Source organism: Esox lucius, chromosome 21 (assembly GCF_011004845.1).
Source record: "Esox lucius isolate fEsoLuc1 chromosome 21, fEsoLuc1.pri, whole genome shotgun sequence".
Taxonomy (NCBI): domain Eukaryota; kingdom Metazoa; phylum Chordata; class Actinopteri; order Esociformes; family Esocidae; genus Esox; species Esox lucius.
Window position 1 is genome coordinate 24,896,324 of NC_047589.1, and position 20,861 is coordinate 24,917,184.

A 20,861-nucleotide genomic window follows, 5' to 3' on the forward strand; every position below is an offset into this window, starting at 1 on the left:
TCCAACTGTCTTGCGGCTCGCTGGACTCTGTGCCTAGATTTCTTGCCTCACTGATGTGATCTCTTAGACACCGCTGGCCTGATTTAGACCACGCCTGGCTGGCCTAGGAACCGGGATGTCGTCGTAGAAAAGTGTTCTGGTTGACGGAAGTTCACTAAGCAGTGACTGAAGGAAGGGATGAGTAACAGGAAGTGCACTAGACTGTTCTGAACGTGTCACATCCTGCGGGCCCAATTGCCTCGCACCGCTGCATTCTAAATCTTAGCCTGAACCTCTAATCTTCTGTCACCGCTTGGTCCAGGTCCGCTTGGCTCAGTATAACCGTGTCTTTGGCGTGTCTGTGAGTAGCTGTCTGTGACTGAGAGGGAGATGGTAAAGGGTTCAGAAACGTGCTCTGAGCGGACCGGACCACTTTGATAAGCCACGATATTTACTTATGTGTACCTCTCTCTCTGACCCCCACCAGGCCCTGTTGACAGCGGTGACCTCTCAGCACATAGAGATCCACGAGGGCACGGTTCTGCAGGCCGTCAGGACATGCTACAACATCTACCTGGCCAGCAAGAACCTCATCAACCAGACCACGGCCAAGGCCACCCTCACTCAGATGCTCAACGTCATCTTCGCCCGCATGGAGAACCAGGCAGTAAGTCCCTCTCTGAGATGGACGCTAACGTCCCGGGTTTCCATGCTAGCCTGCCGCTCAAAACGCAGCTAATTCCACTAAGATTGCACGACTGCTAATATTGGAGGGCTATAAAGTGTGGATTGGGGGAAAGGTCCGACTGATGGATGAACTGAACAGAGTGGAACACTGACATGCTGTTAAAGGGAAAGAAACAGTAACTTTATTCGAGGGCTTCTGTCCTAAAGCATGGGTTATGCAATCATAAGGCTGACATAGTAGATGAATAAGGAGTTGTAAAGAGCATATGTGTCAGGTGGCCACAGCTAGGTCAAATATGGCCGACTTGACAGTAACCCAGCCAAGTTTCTAGAACTTGAATGTTTCTACCCTCAGTCAGCCTGTAATACTCTTTCTGTCCAAGTAAGGTGTTACCTTGAGAGAGAAAAAACTTGCTCTAATGTCGTCTTTTTCTTTTTGATTGACACTTCTCCCCCCCCCCCCCCCTCACCACCTCCTGGACACATAGCTTACAAATCACAAGATATCTTGGTCTTTGGCCTCCAGAAAACGTGACCGCCAGGTAAAGCGTGCAGGGCTGCCTTGACTTGCCTGATCTGACCTCTGAACTCTTCTGTGTTTCATTCGGTTTCATCCTTCTATCCGTCCATCTTTGTGTCCCTGTCCTCTGTTCCAGCTCTGGGACGGACGTGTGTTGTGGTCACACTGTGCTTGCTGTGGCTTCATTTCAGTTGCCTGCCAGTCATTATCCTTTTTTGATCACTGATTTCCACTTCAGTTTGCATTCCCGGTGCCACTCGACAGAACCTTTTTCAGTAAAACTCTATTGGCATATAGTGTTTTTGTAGCTAACACTAACTCTCATATATAAAGCAAATACCATTAATTGAAAATGGACACAAACGCACAAAACAAATGAGCGTTCATCCTCATAAATCAAAGTGATACCGTATTATGTGGTCATGTCTTCTCTATGCAGGGTTCAGATACAGCGGGTTAACATTGACTTTATTAATCCGAGGTGACATTTAAATAATGAGCTTAGCGTGCCTACTCTCTTTTTGCGCCTCAGCGCGTTTGTCCGCCATTGGATTAGTTTGACGTTCATTGTTTAATTTGTCCCTTTTAAACGGAGGGGCCATTGACTTGAATGGTAAATGCAGTGCCCTGGATATGTATGCGCGTGTGTGTGAATAATGGGAGTTATGTCTTGCTGCCGCAGAGATAAGTGCTACATGACTCTGCTGTGTCTAGTAGGACTCTCGTTCCCGCCAGTTGCTGGTCAGGTGTTAGATTAGTTCAGTGTCAGAACCACTTCAATGTCAGGTGTCTGGATCCGGTGGCGCCCTGGCCAAAACTAACCTGCAAGTCAAAAGAGTCACCTGTCTCTTTTTTTAATTATTAATCACCAATAAATGTTTCAATTGAGGAAATGTTTCCACATCAAATGAAAGAAGAAACATTTATTTAAAATGTTTTTGTGACATTTTCTATAATTTTATAAAATCTCTTGTTGGTCATAGTTATGATTAATTAATTTGTTCGGTAGAAAAGATTTTTGTATAATTGTTTTATGGACCCCAGATGTCCAGTCTGATGATATTTGTCGTGCAGCTGACTGCAGTTGTCTGGCCCTGTTTTAATGTTCTTCATTAATGTTCACTCAGCCAGGAAAGTGATTCAGAAAAGGTTACGTTACATTAACAACTTAACAATGAGCCATAGTTCATTGTTAGCTGACGCTCAATCAATGAAGTTTATTTTAACTTTGACCGTTGAAGGGGTGCTGAGTTCGTGAAATGGACGCTGTAAGTTTAAAGAAGTTTTTTGGACATCAACTTCCCTTTAATAAATATATTGGCTGGAGCAACCAACAAAGGAGCTGATTCCCAAATGATTCCCAACTCAACAGAAATAATACAAGTGTTTGTCCCATTTTTCATGTGCTTTCCCATAATTGTTCCTTGTGCACAAAAAGCTTGTTTCTCATATTATGTGCATGATTTTTTATTTTACATCCCTGTTAAGGAGAATTTCTCCTTTGCCAAGATTATCCACCCACCTGGTAAAACCTTTGAAATTATTTAATTCTGCGTTGATATATTTGTTCAGTTTGTATTAGGTTCACAGTATGGTAGGAATAGGCAACAATGTGAGATTAGGTGTATCCTCCAAAAGTGTCATACCACGTTTGCTTTCATTCGTAACCGGTGCCTTTTCTTTGAATCACAGTTCCACCGTCGTCTGTTTTTTCATTGTTAGTTCGGTTAAAATTATTTTTGTCACTCACAATCGTCGACATACATACTGTGCAGTGGGCTGCTGGAGCCTGGCTGGAAGAATTTAAGTGTGTCAGTGCTTGAGGTAATTTATTTTTCTTAGCATAATGCATTCTCTTGGCAATGTATTCTGCAACATAAATGTTTATGATGTGTGCGTGTGTATATAGAGTCACATGAGCTTAGAAAAACAACATCTAGAGGTAAACTTTGGCGCAGCGGAGAAATCATCATATGAAGACAGCGTTTGTCATTCAGACAACTCCGTCTCCTGGTGCATTTCAAAAATGCCCCCCCCGCGTGAAGTTGCAACAACCACGTCACCATCCGTGACACACCAACCAGCGGAACGTGCCGTATGAAAAATGTCAGACCCAAAATACCCTGCTTTCATGCCTGCCCTGAGTTAGCGTGGTGTAGCTCAGCGTGAAGTGATTGTCCTGCATCATGACAGATCATTATTAAACACTCACCCACAATTTGGTATAGACAGTGCTGTTGTTACAAGAGCCTGGTTGAGTCTTGATTAGTGTTCTGCTGCGTCCACCCGGAAAGCCGTGATCGGGGTCTGAAATCGAGAAGTGTTTTAGGGTCAAGAAAGCCTTAGGGAATAGTCAAGAGCATGTTCAGGCCTGCATTCAGTATAATCTTGTTATCCTTTGTGCTAACACATTTGTCTGTGTGTCTCGGTGTGTGTTTGTTTTTCTTTGCGTTTGTGTGTTTTGTGTGTGTGTGTGCGTGTGTGTGCGTGTGTGCGTCTGTTTCCTCCTCTCTACTCCTCCGTAGCTCCAGGAGGCCAAGCACATGGAGAGAGAGCGGCACCGGCAACACTCCCCGGTCACACAGCAACCGGAACCCGACTCCCCCCAGTTGCAGCAGCATCCCTACCCCCTAGCAAAGGGCCTACCTGGGGAGGCCAACGGCCCCGCCACCCCCTCTACACCCACACCCACCTCCACCCCCTCCACCCCTACACCTACCCCCACCGCAGGCCCTCAGGGCGGCATGGCCGGGCCCGCGGGCCGCCCGGAGAGCCAGGGGTCTGCCAACGGAGAGCCGGCAGAGCCTGGGGAACTGGGGGTGGTGTGCGAGAGCCCGGACCCCGAGAACAGCTCTGAGTTCTGCGCGGCGGAGAATGAGCAGACCGAGGCTGACCAGGCCACCGCTGCGACACAGAGTGAGTCACCTCAGAGCGTACAGGCAGAGAGTCACAGAGTGAGTCACCTCAGAGCGGACAGGCAGAGAGTCACAGAGTGAGTCACCTCAGAGCGGACAGGCAGAGAGTCACAGAAAAGTCACAGAAGTGTCCCGGACACTCACTCTCCAGCTGTACATACTGGCACCATGGATTCCACTGCTGGTTCGCCTCTGAATCTAAGTGCTACTGGATAACCATTTGAGGGTGGCTTTTTGTAATTAATTGACCCTTTCAGGCCCGCAAATTGATTTTGACTGACACGTAATATTAAAACAATTGCGTGGCCCTCCGTTGGGTTTTCTAAATGCCGACGTGGCACCCGGAGCCAAACGTTTGTCGTCCCCGTCAGTGCCTCGTGTGGTGAGGTTTCGGGTTGGTTGCCATGGCAAATTGGTTGCCATGCGCCACACAGGTGGATGCTACACACTGAGGGAGGATGAGGTAAGCTTTGAGTACCTCAGTTGGTAGAAAGACTATAGAAATCCAGTGAATTGCATTCAATTTATCACACATACACACACACACACATATAGACATAAGAGCTAGGCACTTATAGAAGGAATCTGGGGTCAAATAGACGCTGAGTGTAATGAGGATAAACATTCTACTACAACCTAGTATCCACTCACCTAAAGTGAGTATTAACATGTGACAAGGTTTTGTTAGTCAGTGTTAAGGAGCCGATTGATGAGACATCATTGAAGAAAAACAGCAAGCCCAATTCCTTAATAAAAGAGATGGGCAACAGCGTGTGACAGGAAACGCATCCAACGATCTGATAATCATTTTGTTTGCAAATTTCTCAGGCTTTTAACATAGACACACATACACACCCACGCACAATTTATTCCCGCGAAGATGCACTAGCTGATGCCAGCGATTTAATATCTTGACGATCTTGACATTCACAGCACTTCAGCACATCGATGTGTTGTCCTCACTCAGGGAGATATAGTTCTAGACCACACCTGCAAGTGTATATGCAGTTTCGTCTTACATATGTGATATGGGTTGAGGTTTTCGTACCTGTTCTTGTAGCTGCGGCTCAGTGTGATCTGACTACAGAGGAGGAACCAAACTATGAGGAGAAAGCCCAGGAGATCGTCCAGAGCATCCTGCAGGAAGTCGTCAACACCATCGTTGGAGGTGAGAGTCACTCTATGAATTTGACGTCAGATTTGAGTCTGTCAGTAAATCGAACTCTTGTTTATCAGAAAGAGAGAGAGAGACCTTTTTGTCAGGGATCGTGAGGGAGGAAGCTGTAGTTCTCGGGAAGATCTCTATTTTGCTATTTCTACCCCCTGTATTCCAAACCACTTCCTGAACCCTGCTCATCTGTGTTCAGATGCCAAGGATCCTGCTGATGACACGGAGCCACCCACAGAGGTCACTACCAAGATTACAGGGGTCACCGGGGTCACAGAGGTGGTGGACGATGAGGGAGCGCTGGGCAGTGACGCCGAGAACATTCATGCCAACGGAATCCCTGGCACGCCCATTTCTGCCAGCTTCACCCCATCGCTGCCTGACGACAGGCTGTCTGTCTCGTCCAATGACACACAGGTGAAAGGGACTGACCTGACTGTCGCCATGGCAACACTCATGCATTCTAGAAAGTGGTTTTGTGCTGGCCTTGGTGACTGTCTTTTTCTGTCAGAGTGGAGAAATGTTTACTGTTGAATATGTACAATTTCAAGCAAGTCAAATTGTAAAGAGGGAGATGAAAAGTAGTCTGAATCTCAAAAAATTATAGAAGGCCTTGAGCTGTTCAATCGTTGTGTTGCTGGAGGTCAAGTTTTCCCTCTCTGTCTGCTTCAGATAATTCTCACAGAAAAGTTTAGAATAGATTGGTCACCTGTCAATGCTAGACATTTCTACTACTTCCTATGTAGAGTGGGGAGAACAAGTATTTGATACAGGTTTTGCAGGTTTTCCCACTTACAAAGCATGTAGAGGTCTGTAATCTTTATCATAGGTACTCTTCAACTTAGAGTGACGGAATCACATTGTATGATTTTTAAGTAATTAATTTGCACTTTATTGCATGACATAAGTATTTGATACATCAGAAAAGCAGAACTTAATATTTGGTACAGAAACCTTTGTTCGCAATTACAGAGATCATACATTTCCTGTAGTTCTTGACCAGGTTTGCATAAACTGCAGCAGGGATTTTGGCCCACTCCTCCATACAGACCTTCTCCAGATCCTTCAGGTTTCGGGGCTGTTGCTGGGCAATACAGACTTTCAGCTCCCTCCAAAGATTTTCTATTGTGTTCAGGTCTGGAGACTGGCTAGGCCACTCCAGGACCTTGAGATGCTTCTTACGAAGTCAGTTGCCCTGGCTGTGGGTTTCGGGTCGTGGTCATGCTGGAAGACCCAGCCACAACCCATCTTCAATGCTCTTACTGAGGGAAGGAGGTTGTTTGCCAAGATCTCACAATACATGGCCCCATCCATCCTCCCCTCAATACAGTGCAGTTGTCCTGTCCCCTTTGCAGAAAAGCATCCCCAAAGAATGATGTTTCCACCTCCATGCTTCACGGTTGGGATGGTGTTCTTGGGGTTGTACTTATCCTTTTTCTTCCTCCAAACACGGCGAGTGGAGTTTAGACCAAAAAGCTTTATTTTTGTCTCATCAGACCACATGACCTTCTCCCATTCCTCATGATCATCCAGATGGTCATTGGCAAACTTCAGACGGGCCTGGACATGCGCTAGCTTGAGCAGGGGGACCTTGCGTGTGCTGCAGGATTTTAATCCATGACGTCTTAGTCCCAGCAGGGGTCCCAGCTCTCTTCAGGTCATTGACCAGGTCCTGCCGTGTAGTTCTGGGCTGATCCCTCACCTTCCCCATGATCATTGATGCCCCACGAGGTGAGATCTTGCATGGAGCCCCAGACCGAGGGAGATTGACAGTCATCTTGAACTTCTTCCATTTTCTAATAATTGTGCCTTCTCACCAAGCTGCTTGCCTATTGTCCTGTAGCCCATCCCAGCCTTGTGCAGGTCTACAATTTTATCCCTGATATCCTTACACAGCTCTCTGGTCTTGGCCATTGTGGAGAGGTTTGATTGAGTGTGTGGACAGGTGTCTTTTATACAGGTAACGAGTTCAAACAGGTGCAGTTAATACAGGTAATGAGTGGAGAACAGGAGGGCTTCTTAAAGAAAAACTAACAGGTCTGTGAGAGACAGAATTCTTACTGGTTGGTAGGTGATGAAATACTTATGTCATGCAATAAAATGCAAATTAAATAATTAGAAGTGTGATTTTCTGGATTTTTGTTTTAGATTCCGCCTCTCAGATTCCGCCTCTCAGTTGAAGAGCACATATGATAAAAATTATAGACCTCTACATGCTTTATAAGTAGGAAAACCTGCAAAATCGGCATTGTATCAAATATTTGTTCTCCCCACTGTATTACAACTACTTAGTGACTCCTTTGAGTGACTTAATATATCGTTTTAAGGACATACAGTCATGTGAAAAAGTAGCTGAAAAGTGGTCTTTTGATACATATTGGAAATATCGATATGTATCCTTTACTTACCTCTATTGAAAGATGATGACACTGAAAGAACATACTTTTGAATCATTTATTTGTTGACCTTTGACTCTGCCATTCCATAACCTCCCATTTTTTCTTTGTGAGCCATTCTGTTGTAGCTTGGCTTGTGTTTTTTAGATCATTGCCCTGCTGCTAGAATCACTTTTTGTTCAGCTTTTGCTTTGTGACAGATGGCCTCACATTCTCTTCAAGAATTATCTGGCACAATATGGAATTCATGGTTTATTCAAGGATGGCAAGTTGGACAGACCCTGAGGCGGCAAAGCAGCCCCAAACATGATGCCACCGCCTCCATTCTTCAAAATCAATGTTAGGTTATTCTGTTCAAACCCATTGTCTTGTTTCACAAATGGCACAAGAATGACAACACACAAACATTGTCAAATCGAAATCTACTGCTGTTAATTCCCGTTGCAAACTTAATTTATCAAATTAACACACAAGTTTGAATGCAGTACAGTCAGTATTGCATGTTCACATACAGATTATTATTTTAGTCGTTTGTGTGATAGTAAAGGTAGGAATGTACAAACTATTTTGTGTAGAGGGAACTGTATTTCTGTTTAATACTTTTTTAAACAAAAAAAATCCATGTGTCCAAAAATGTCCAAAAATACAACAACAATACAACTTCCCTGGGAATGGATGTACTTTTTCACATGACTATATAAAAAAGGCAAATTATGATTCCAAACTTATCCCACTCACTGCTCGGGCATTCAAAAGCAGCCTTGCTTTAGGTTATGAAATAGCTGTTGGTTAATCATTATATCAATGAATAGAATCTGTAAATGAATGTCGGCAGAAACCATTACATGGTCTGATTAGCAGAACCGGTGCTGCATACTGAGAGGCATTATTAGATCAAAGGATAATTTAGTCATTCAAATGATTTAGCACAAAAGGTGAGTCCTTTGAGCAGTACACTGAGTTGATTAAATGTCCTCCTGTATTGTTTGAATGAGTTAGCATTTTTCTCTGAACTGGGGTTACTGGATTGGGGTTACTGGATTCTGCATTTGTGCGATTATATAATATAATTTATTTCATTTTACATTTTTACAAACTAGTTGTGCTGAAAATAAAACACTAACTGAAATCAACACTCACATTCCTACAATAATGATATGCAGTATATTTACATTATGGATATTTCATTTTTGATTCTTTCAAGTCAACACTATACCTATACCTGATAAAAGTAGAAAATGTATTTGTTGGTCTGTCGGACGATAGTCTTTAATTTGAGAAGCCAGCAAAAGAAAAGGAATAATTACACTCTGCGTTTTGAAAACAATTCTGACATTTTGAATGTGAAAGTCATTTTGAAGTTCCGGTTTTTTGTATACCAGAAATACCTAATCCCTGATTCAAGCCACACACTATATCTCTGTCTATCAGCAGCAAGGCCAGGATGGTTTCTCTGGCCCAACAAGACAATAAGCTCCAGCAAAATTGACAGTAGCCTCTGATGTTTTTCCAAATGTAAATAGCTGTAAAGTGAAGACAAACATTGTTTTATCTACACCAACGTCTGTAGAGTGATGTATTAAAATGAGACTGTGTTACTTTCCCCGTAAACCTTGACCTAAAGCAAGCTGTGGGATTAAAACAGAACCAACTCAATTGACTTTAAAATAGCATTTGGGTAAATAAAAGCATGTGACATATGGGTTTTAATGCATTCTTGAGTCTTGAATATTGAGTGAAAAAAGGTTGACGTTTGTGTTTTTGTGATAGGAGTTGGGGGCGACCACAGGCCCCGCGCCTGGTGCGAAGTTCTCCCATATTCTCCAGAAAGATGCCTTCCTAGTGTTCAGATCACTCTGCAAGCTGTCAATGAAGCCTCTGTCGGATGGACCCACTGACCCCAAGTAAGATGACTTCTGTTGCTTTGGTTTCATCGTAGAGAATTGAATACAGGAACAGTAGCTGTGTTGCCCTGGTTAGTAAGCAGGCTATTGCTTGTTTCCTATTGAAGTTAGTTCCTTATTTGTGTCATGTCCTGTGTGGGTTAGAATAGTTATTAATGGGTAGTGGTGCTGTGTGGATCAGTCAGCTTTTGTTTTAGTACCACTTACTGTTCCGGATTTTTAACAGCCTGACAATATTGCCAGTTCCTTCTCCCACTACTGAACAGAACATCATTAAGGAAACTAAAACATGTAATCAGATTTTGCCTTGATCCAATACAAGGTAGATTACATTTGGGAATTTAACTAGAGTATATGTTTTGGTGAGCCTGTTTCAGCCAAAGAGGGATATGATTTGCTAAATTTGATAGCATTGTTTACATAACAGGATTTCCTGAATCTGGTTTCTGTGTGATAACTAAATTCTGACTGCTTCAGTCTTCCATCTCTTATCGTTCTACACTTGGCACATGCGGCATAAAACTCTGTCCCCATTGGTTGGTTGAGCTCTGGTCTGGATTCTGTCTCAGAACATGAGAGATGTTCCATCTAGCCGTTACCAGGGGTGACAGAGGGGAAGCCAGTTCCACCACAGTATGGATTTTGTTAAGTCAGACAAAGCCTTTTCACCCACAGACATATATGCTCCTGAACTGGCCTGAGTAATATCTGGGTAACTTGCTGGAAACCTGCTTTATCTGAATATCAGCTGTTTATCTTACAACAGATACTTTAAATGTGTCTTTTTGGAGATTAGTGAGGCTAAATCATTTTTTTTTAATTGGTCAATACATAATTTTTGTATTACTACCTTTATTATTACTATTTTTGTATTACTAGCCCCTAGGCTACACAGCATTCTCATTTAAAGTCAATGACTTCAATAACTACACATTGAAACACAGACACATGCAGTATTTGTATCCTTGTGGGGACCAGAAAACCATAAAAATAATTTATGTTCCCGAACATTAATCTCAGTATCTAACGTTTTTGACAAAATTTTACCTACACTATGCCTAAACTTTGAAATAATGCAAATTATAACACTGGGCTTAATTGTCAGATTCTACACCCAATTCCTTTGCCAGAAATGGACTTGGTCCTAATTAGATTTCTCGTTTTTCACTGTTGTATGGAATTCTGGTCCTAATTAATTTTGTTAAACCAATATACATAGACATACTCACTTAATCACATACATATGACTCATGGGTTGCATATATAATTTCAAATATTTGTTTTTCATGGCTCAGACTGGCTTATGGATTATGGAATCATTCAGGCAACTTACTGTGACATATGGTGTCTGTATATGAAATATCTATTCTAGGAAATCTTATTGTGAAAAGAAAAACATCTCTGGCGCATAGATATCAGTCTGTGTATTTAGAGTAAAGGCTAACATTGGCTAACATCTCCTGACTGCCAGCAGAACATTAGGACACTCAGCTGGTTGCGGGTCATTGAGGAAGTACTGCTAATAACCGCTGAGTCAGGTGGTGTCTCAGAGTGCACCTGTCAATGATGCTGCTTGCTCTTCAACCCCCCACCCACACGCAGTACTCTTTTAGCTAATGTGCAATCATCACCATAATGAATAAATTATCAGGTGCCTCTTTGTGTGCTCCGTAAGCTTATTGAGGGCTCACGGTATAAACCAATGGCGTTCAGCACCCAATGTTGTGAGACGTTCTGATGCCGTGATCCAGGAACAAACATGTGTTTCATGACATGTGAAAGGAGGCAGGTCAGCCGTGTTCATTCCTGTCCGTAAAATCATCAGCCTTTTGTCTGCTGAATGTCCTGTTTGAACCGTATTTTGTAAATGACAATGAATAAACAACTAATTCCAGGTTTAAAATGTGTATGAATTCTAATACACGTGGATGTTTACAATTTCATTATTATTTATGTTTATGACAGATCTATATATATATATGAAATATATATGAAATGATTGACAATAAAAAGTAAGGGACGAAGATCAGTTGAGAACCACTGGCATGAACAATACTTGTCTGCTGTTGTAGCTGAGCGTTATATGTTGGAATCACCCCCCCCCCCAGGTCTCATGAGCTGCGCTCCAAGGTCCTGTCTCTCCAGCTGCTGCTCTCCATCCTGCAGAATGCCGGGCCCATCTTCAAGACCAACGAGATGTTCATCAACGCCATCAAGCAGTACCTGTGTGTGGCGCTGTCCAAGAACGGTGTCTCTTCCGTCCCAGAGGTCTTTGAGCTCTCGCTCTCCATCTTCCTCACCCTCCTCTCCCACTTCAAGACCCACCTCAAGATGCAGATCGAGGTAACGGCCTGACCTACGTTTTTTGCTCTCTCCAGTGGCGGCTCCTGATTGGCTGAGTAATAAGGGCCGGTGTGGAATTCTGACAGTGTCTTTTATTGTTTTATTCCAACAGACATGCATCCACTATGTAGCTGGGGTCCAATTGCAATGTCTGCGATAACCTAATCCCCCTCAGAACTAGTACCATGTTGTTCTGGTCCCGCCAGCATCCATGTTGATAAATAGTTCTGTTGCGTCCCTACATGCCACTCTCCCGGTCCCTCTTCCGATTGTCGTTGACCTGTCAGACCATATTGATGTCTCAATACAGCAGCCACACGACAAGTGATTCATGGGAGATGAGGTTTATCACAGAACAGTAATGTAGTTCGGACCCGTAGTGATTTATGTTCAGCATCACCTGTTAGCTGTTGCTTCTGATTTATAGTTCACTTCAGCTTGTGTTCCCGGTGAAATACGTCCTCATGCGGAGGTTGACGTCTTAATCGGCTGTGTACTGTTTGTGTCCGTGAAGGAAATCGTAATTCTGGTCAATGGAAGTTGGTAGAGGTGTTATGATTTCATTGTTGAGGGGCCAGGCTGAAGTGAGATGTGTCTGTGTGTGGCTTTGGTACAGTGCATTTTTCTGGAAATTAGGAGTAATGACACTTCATGTTGACCTTCACTTGCTGTCCTTTTCACATTTTCCCCTTGACTTTAGATGTTATGGTTTGTTTTGCGCCACAGGTGTTCTTCAAAGAGATTTTCCTGTACATTCTGGAGACATCTACAAGCTCCTATGACCATAAATGGATGGTCATACAGACACTCACTAGAATATGTGCAGGTAAGTGTGCACTGTGAGTTTGTAATGCTGTCTGCATTTCCAAAATCCAATTATATCAAATGTATTTCATAAATCAGTTGTAAAAAAGGGCTAGTTCGGAGCCTGATTCTCAGGTATTAAACTGGCACTCATCCCTCTCCTTCCTCAGACGCCCAGGGTGTGGTGGATATCTATGTCAATTATGACTGCGACTTGAATGCTGCTAACATCTTTGAGAGGCTCGTAAATGACCTCTCGAAGATCGCACAGGGCCGGGCGGGACATGAGCTCGGAACAACACCAGTTCAGGTATGACTGACCTGTGGCCACTTGGATGTGTCCACCTTGGTGTATTGGGTGATTGTGTATTGCTCTGAAATTGTGTTGACACTGATGTAACAGAGTGTGTCTGCTTCCACCAGGAGCTGACTCTGAGAAAAAAAGGTCTGGAGTGTCTGGTGTCCATCCTAAAGTGTATGGTGGAGTGGAGTAAGGACCAATATGTTAACCCCAACTCCCAGACCAGTCTTGGTAAGACTGACCAAAATATAATAATATACAGTGGCTTCAGAAAATATGCAGACCCCCTTTGCTTTCTCCACATTTTATGTTATTATGTCTATAGAATTAATTTATAGTAGATTTTTTTTTGTTCACATCAATCTACACACAATACCCAACAATGACAAAGCAAAAAAAACTTATTAGCAACGTATGCCAATGCATTCCTGTCCAATTAACTGGACTCCAATCACATTGTAGAGATCTAAAGGACAATCAGAGGACACAGGATGCATCTAAGCTCAATCTGGAGTGTCATGGCAAAGGATCTGAATACATATGTACATTAGATATTTCAGTTTGTTTTTTTATATAAATTGACACCCTTTATCATTATGGGGTATTGTGTGTAGATTTATGGCAATATTTTCTTTACTAAATTCAGTCTATAACACAAAAAATTGTGGAGAATGTGAAAGGTTCTGAATACTTCCCAATGCCAATGTATGTACTTAAACCGAGCTTGATGTGGACTGATACGATTCAGGTTCTTTGATCTAGGTTCTTTAAGTGCATCACTTAGCTTGCTCCTTTGTGGTTACCAGAGTGAGAGGGTTTAGATGCTCCATTGCCCTAGAAAAAAGTTGATTTGAAAGAACGGTGAAGAGGGGCCAGTGTTCATCCAGTGGTCTACGCCACTGCCTCCGGCACAAATATACGCCCCAGTGTGGCTTTGAATCCAGCCCACTGCTCTTTGAATCCCCCAGTAACTCTCGCTTGTATTTTTCCAAGCTTTCCTGTCAAAGAATAAAAATGCCAATTTTTTTAATGCGGCGAGTTGTCTTATCTGTGGGCCCTAATATCACATATACATCCCACATCTTACACATCTTGGATCTTCACTGCTCCTTATGTCATGTTTATAGTGGTTGATGAAAAGGGTCGTATTGTGCACGTCTGCTTTTTCCTGATGGTATAACTCCTGCAGACTATGGATAAAAGGGAGAGTTGCGACCCTGTTCCTGGGATTTCTTTCTCAACCAAACCTGCCTGAGGCTGCATGAATGGGAGTTAACTGGGGTTGGAGGGGAAAAGCAGCATTTTTCACGGTCAATATAGCTATAACACAGCTACTGAGATCAGCGCTAGTGATTAGCATTCATTGGTCCCTGAGACCAGTGCTAGCAATTAGCATTTGTCAATTATACCTCAGCGTACAGTCCCTGGGAGAAGAAAAGACATATTCAATTGTGTACACTGAAACAAAAAGCAAGCATTCATCAACATGGCTAACACAGACCCTGAGAAATTGTGATGGGTAGTATTCATCAAAATGGCTAGCACAGACCCTGAGAAATAGTGATGGGTAGCATTTATCAAAATGGCTAGTGCAGACCCTGAGAAAGAGCGATGACTAGCATCCATCAGTGTTGCTAGAACAGTCAGACCCAGACGGGATATGGTATTCCTTATAAACGGATTCAAACCATGAATGGTGTTTTGCTGAATGCTGTGATGTATTAGATTGTATATCATGGCTATGACCCTGACAGGCAGAGCCTCTGGTATTCCTCTAGTTAAGACCCAAGTTTCCAAATAAACGGAGGGGAATAATTCCTGTTATTGGGGAATGAAGTGGTCTAACTCAAGGGAAGAGGAGGACTTTAACAGAGAGAGTTGGCAAGGAGATTGGAAATTGAGGCAATGTGAGACCAGCCAGATATCCCCTTATAGAGGATCTGTGGGGCTAGCCTCAGGCTAACTCCTGGGACTCTGAGAGCTAGCTCTGCCAAGGCATGGAATCCGACCAAAATCACAAACAGCCAGTGCTACAGGGGATATCACCATGCCATAGCTTTTCCTAATTTTAGTGACCAATCTGAACTCAAATAGACAAAATGTTTGAGTCTAGTCAGTGTGACATAAATATTAGCTGCTGTTTGGGTAACTCGTACACTACAGTATTTCAAATAAATACTTTTTTTAAATAGTGAAAATGTATCCTAGCGATGCCATGTTTTCCATGCAGACTACTCAGCCAAATCAAACAATTTGTAGTTCCGATGAATTAATTTTTCGCAGTGCTTTAACAGTGCTCTGCTTTCTTTTAATTCCGGTCTGTCATTCTTTGTACTCTGTTTTTTTTTCTTGGCTGACTTCAAAGGGAGAGCAGGTAATGCTAGAATGTTGTGATGTGTTTGGTAATAGGGGTCTTTGGCTATTGATTAGATGGCGGATGGGCTACAGTGGCTATGAGTAGTGCTGTGTGTTTCCGTAAGATACCTTCCTTTTGTTGATGTTTGTCTCATGTTCCTTGCCCGGAACGCCGTGCATTCTGGGTACACTTAGAGTGCACTTGGATTTCTTTAAGCCCAATCCTAGGTACAGTGCATCTAGTTGTTCTGTACATTGTGACTGTAGCTAGTGTTGCCCTAGTTATTTGTCAGGGTTCTTTGCCCACCCCCCCAACCCTACCTCTTACCACAGCCCTGTGTTCTACCCTCCATAGTGGTCGGTTTTATGTTGGCTCGCGTTACCGCAGTGATGTCCTGAATGTTTTAGAGGATTTCCGACGGGTAATAAGATCCCTTAGCAGTGTGACACGGTTTTGTTACATCTAGACAGGCGACCGCCGTGGACCCGTGTCACCGTTGCGTCAGGTGCCGCTGTCCCGTTCTCTGCCCCCTCCCCTCAGACCCGTTCGGAACACGCTGCCTTCCTCCATGTTACAGCTGATGCACCCTGCTTCGTCTGCAGCCTGTCTGCTTGATTAGATTACTGACCCCTTTCATTCATTCTGTGCGCGTTCACACAACTGATGGGGCCTCAGGTTCACCACTGTGTTTTTCCATCAGCAGCGCAGGGTGGTTAACGCCACTGTTGCTCCCCAAAGACCTGCCACACAGCTGATGTGTTGCATTGCGTAACTATGCCGGATAGATTTTTTTCGGCCCCAATACTAAGTACATTGTTTGCTCGCCCCTTGTCATCGTTCAATGTACTCCTCACCTCCTTCCCCAGGTCAGGAGAAGCCATTGGAGCAGGAGACGAGCGAGACAAAGGCCCCCGACACCATCAACCGCTACGGCAGTATCAACTCCCTGGATTCCACCGCGTCGTCGGGCATCGGAAGTTACAGCACGCAGATGTCGGGGACAGACAACCCGGAACAGTTTGAGGTCCTGAAACAACAGAAGGAGATCATCGAGCAGGGAATTGACCTGTAAGCCTGATTGTTGGCTTGTACTGAACCATGAGATACACCTGGATATAAGCACAACCAGTGTGCTCAACTCCAGTGGTAGTGGATGTTGTCCAGTTTTCATTTCTCCCTGAATATTAAATTCAGTAATTAATAACACTTGTTAGTTAACCAATTGCATATTAGTTTATTAACATAATCAACAAACAAATGTAGAAAATATCCTGTGGCCATAGAGGTCAACTTCCTTTTCCATCTTGAAAAGCATAAAACGGTCTCTGTTCTCTGTTTCGTGGTCAGGTTCAACAAGAAACCAAAGAGGGGCATTCAGTACCTCCAGGAGCAAGGCATGCTGGGAACCACACCAGAGGACCTTGCTCAGTTCCTACACCAGGAGGAGAGACTAGACTCAGTAAAGAACCCTATTAAATCTTTTCACCCAATGTACTTCAGTAGATTAGTAACTGAATTTAATTAGATTTATGTGGACCCATCTTATGGCCTTGCCTCATCGCGACAAGAAATGTGCCATCCGGTGCACGTCTCACCAAGCCAATCGCCCTTGTATCACGGCTTGCTTAACCAGGAATCCAATTTCCGGCACACTCTCACTGGAGGAGCATTTCTTGGCCAATAACCACAATTGAGCTTGCTGGTGCCCAACATATCACAAGGAGTCCCTAGCGTGCCATGAGACAAGGCAACCCATCCAATATCCCTTAATCCGCACTGGGCAGCGTTGGGCCAATCGGCAACGCCCTTTGCAGGACACTGTTGCTATGACGCCGCTGTACTGCGAGGCAAGGACAGGAAACTGCGGTGATTTAGACCAACTTCTATAGTTACTATAGGCTGCCATGTCATTGTCACACAGTACCAATCTGGACTTTCACACAATTTCTTAGACAGACAGCACATGATTGACGTTTGCCAGAGTTTCAGTTACGAGCTGCCACTCAGCTGCTGTCTGAAACCTGAGTTTGAGAGCAGGCAAGTTGATTTTGCGTTATCTGGTCCACCAAAGCAAACAGTTGCAATTTGTGTTGTGTTTGTGGTACAACGTGTTAATGTACACAGAGTCCTCCTATACTACACCAGACAAAGACATCTGATGATCATGCCGCAAAGTCTGAAGACTGCAGGAAAAGCCTATGTATAAAACCAATGCGCATGGAACATAAAGGATCTCTAGGCTGGAGAAGTAAGGAGCCGAGAAAAGCCAGCTGCTCCACTAGTCTGAGTAAAACATACCTGCTCTGCCTCATTCTGCTCTTTACCTGTTGACCCGTCAGTTGTGATTAAGTTAAGTGGTTTATTCTAATGTCGCAGCTAATGGAAATCTGAATGCACAAACGCTCTCTCTAGCTCATTAAGCTCTCGGTTCACACAGTTTGCCCTCTCATCCGGAATCCACACAGCTTTGGGTCCATAGCAGAACACATCAATGCCATAAAAACACCATGGCACTCAGCTCCCAATGCTGTACCCACTCCAAGATTATTCCCACATCTTCTACTGAGTGTATGTCAATGTTTATTTTAACGAGTGGAGCACTCTCCCTGTTGATTGGCTGGCCTCAAGGGGTGCTTGGTGCGGTGTTAATCTGCATTACAGAGTGTTCATAACATCTGCTTTGGAAGAAGAGGCCCCTCGAACAGACAGCCACAGAATGTTGTCTGACAGCGCTTGGAGAATAGAGTTGTTACTGAATGCAGTATGTATTTACCAATCAATACTAATATTAACAATGGGATTGGTCATATAATCTTGATTATCTGAAGTGCATTTATAGTTAATTGGAATGCACGTTATTGAAAATAATGGTAACAAGACACAGGAACAGACCAGTGTCAGAAGGGCAGGGCTAACATTAACTTCCTGGAATGTAAGAGGTTTAAACAAACCAATCAAGAGAGGCAGGGTTATAGCCCACTCGAAATCACTGTCGACTGACTGAATATTTTTACCAGAAACTCCTCTGAAGAATGTCATAGACTTTAGTGTAGATGGGTGGCTAAACTTTATCAGAACACTTTCGTCACCAAAGCGACAGGTACAGGGAATCTGATACGGATGGGAATTATTTTCCAACAGAATTGGAATAAGTATGGTCGTTAACTGATTGTAGATGGAGGGATCTATTCAGCCAGTGTTACCCTACGGAATTCCTGGCCCTGATATCAAATATCTCTGACTAATTAGATCCTCTGGGGGATGACCTTAGTTGTGCTGGATGAGTGCATGGATAGATCTTCTACTTGACCTGATCTATTTCATGTTTGGAGGACCTTTAAACGCCTTAGGTAGAAAATATTTCTCACTCCCAACACTTTGGTGTGGAGTGACAGGTACTTCACCATATTTATTGGGGTAAACCCATATTGTTTATCTGAGGATAACGCATCATATCATTCCAAGCATTTAGAAAGAATAGGGAAGGGCCAGACCAGCTGAAAAGAAACATGATTCTGTGGACTGTACAATCATCAAATTCTACACAGTTAACTGTTATTAATTGTATGATGAGTCATTGAACTCAAAAAATGTTTTGGTTTAAAGGAAATATGTACAGATTTTAGTAGCGAGGATACAATAATATTCTAAATTAAAGGGAAGCTATTGTTTTTCTTTTCTCCATATGCATCATGTTGTTGCACTAGGGAAGTACTTTAATCTCCAAGGATATTAATGACAGATTCTGTCCGTTTCATGAATCCCTGTATACATCTAAATCAAAGACTAATCCCTTAAACATGCATAATGGAATGGAGGAATTTAATCTCCCCTCCCTGAATCAAAAAGAACTCTAGCTTGTGGGATATGGATATCTGTCAGTGAGACATGAAAGAAACAATGAATACCCTAAAGAGTGGCAGGCCTGACAACATTCTCATACCTTACTTGCACAAAATTGTCGTTAGGCTGTTGTTAGTCCTAGTTAATACAAAAGAGAATATGATGGATTAAACCTTCAAGAGAGCAGACTGTCTTCTTATGGCACTTGTCATTATCAACTGATTTAGCTAAACATCAATGCTTTTTCTCTTCCTGTCTCTCCATAACATTTGCTGTCTTCTTCTTTTACTCTCTCTCTCTTCTTTTCCTCTATATCGCTTACTCTCTTTCTCTCCATAACCCGCACAGACTCAGGTGGGCGAATTCCTCGGGGACAACGATCGCTTCAGTAAAGAGGTCATGTATGCCTATGTCGATCAGATGGACTTCCAGGGCAAAGACTTTGTCTACGCTCTGCGGACATTCCTGGAGGGCTTCCGTCTCCCGGGGGAGGCTCAGAAGATCGACCGACTCATGGAGAAGTTTGCTGCTAGATACCTAGAATGTAACCAGGGGTGAGTGGCGAATGGTTTGGACTAGTTTGGCCATTGTGGATTCTTAGAATTCATTTTTTAGGTCAAGCACATTCAAGTATATGAAAATTGAGTGGCAGCAGTCAGTGTTTTCGTTCATGAATTCATTACATTGAATGAATATCTGGGTTATGTAAAATACAACCAATCAAAACTACTTCAAAAAATATGTAATAATTAATAAATCTCCATTTTATTCATTCTTTCTCTGTCTCTTCCTTTCCCTCCCCTTCTCTTTGGCTCTGTCTTCAGGCAAACAGAGTTTGTGAGCGCAGACACTGCGTATGTCTTAGCCTACTCAATCATTATGTTGACAACAGATCTTCACAGTCCGCAGGTAATGAGCTCGGAGCCGGTGGAGGGACTATTAAATGTTAACCGAATGTTAACCCACCAGAATACGGCGTTTCACAGAACATCTTTCTTTATTACTGCTCTTCTTTTTAAACATAATATATCATTTTCAAGACGCCATTCGTTAACACAACTGTAGGACTGACATTGTAGTTATGTAGGAACTACTGGGTAACTACATGTACAAATGTGGCAGTTACTGTTTTTTTTTTTTTTATTAAAACCCATAACACGCTAGACTTCCATTATTGACCAGTTATTTTCAGGATGTGAATTTCTGTTTTATTACTTGGCTTAAAGGATTAACTGAATGAAGTGAGGGGGTGCCTTGTCACAATTGTAATCAGGTCATAGTCTATTTAAGTCATTAGATCAGTATGGTTTTAACACTGGTATTACCAGAGAAAGCTCTGTAGTTACCTAACATTTTGTAATTGAAGGTGAGAATATCCTTTTATATTGATCAGCTGCTATTGTAATATGGGTTTCAACCTTACAGTAACACAATATCTCAGAACTGTGTTGTTTTCATGCTTCTATTGCTGTGTTAGTTACTGTACAAAGTAAGTCAGGCAGCTTGATACAAAGTGTTTCTGAATTCACCTATTACACATGCAACCTTACTGTAGCAGCTCGCCAACTTCGACCCCCCCCATCCCCGTACCGTCCCCCCATCCCAAAATAAAATCTGTCTGAAACCAATAATGGTTCACTAATGC

The 20,861-nt window shown here is 43.1% G+C and overlaps 1 protein-coding gene across 3 annotated transcripts in view; it reads left to right on the plus strand.

Annotated features, from left to right (window-relative positions):
- The window catches only part of arfgef1 (ADP-ribosylation factor guanine nucleotide-exchange factor 1 (brefeldin A-inhibited)), a 58,957-nt gene that overhangs the window by 23,812 nt on the left and 14,284 nt on the right, over positions 1-20,861 (plus strand). For 2 of the 3 annotated variants that reach the window (XM_020041861.3, XM_020041862.3), the window contains exons 5-18: positions 467-646; positions 1,155-1,208; positions 3,712-4,102; positions 5,162-5,269; positions 5,469-5,686; positions 9,436-9,569; positions 11,678-11,912; positions 12,639-12,738; positions 12,887-13,026; positions 13,140-13,248; positions 16,240-16,441; positions 16,721-16,832; positions 19,565-19,770; positions 20,041-20,125. In XM_020041861.3, coding sequence (XP_019897420.2) covers positions 467-646; positions 1,155-1,208; positions 3,712-4,102; positions 5,162-5,269; positions 5,469-5,686; positions 9,436-9,569; positions 11,678-11,912; positions 12,639-12,738; positions 12,887-13,026; positions 13,140-13,248; positions 16,240-16,441; positions 16,721-16,832; positions 19,565-19,770; positions 20,041-20,125 — 2,274 coding nt within the window. The remainder of the gene's footprint in view (positions 1-466; positions 647-1,154; positions 1,209-3,711; positions 4,103-5,161; positions 5,270-5,468; positions 5,687-9,435; positions 9,570-11,677; positions 11,913-12,638; positions 12,739-12,886; positions 13,027-13,139; positions 13,249-16,239; positions 16,442-16,720; positions 16,833-19,564; positions 19,771-20,040; positions 20,126-20,861) is intronic. The other variant, XM_010885870.5, reaches the window with a different exon arrangement.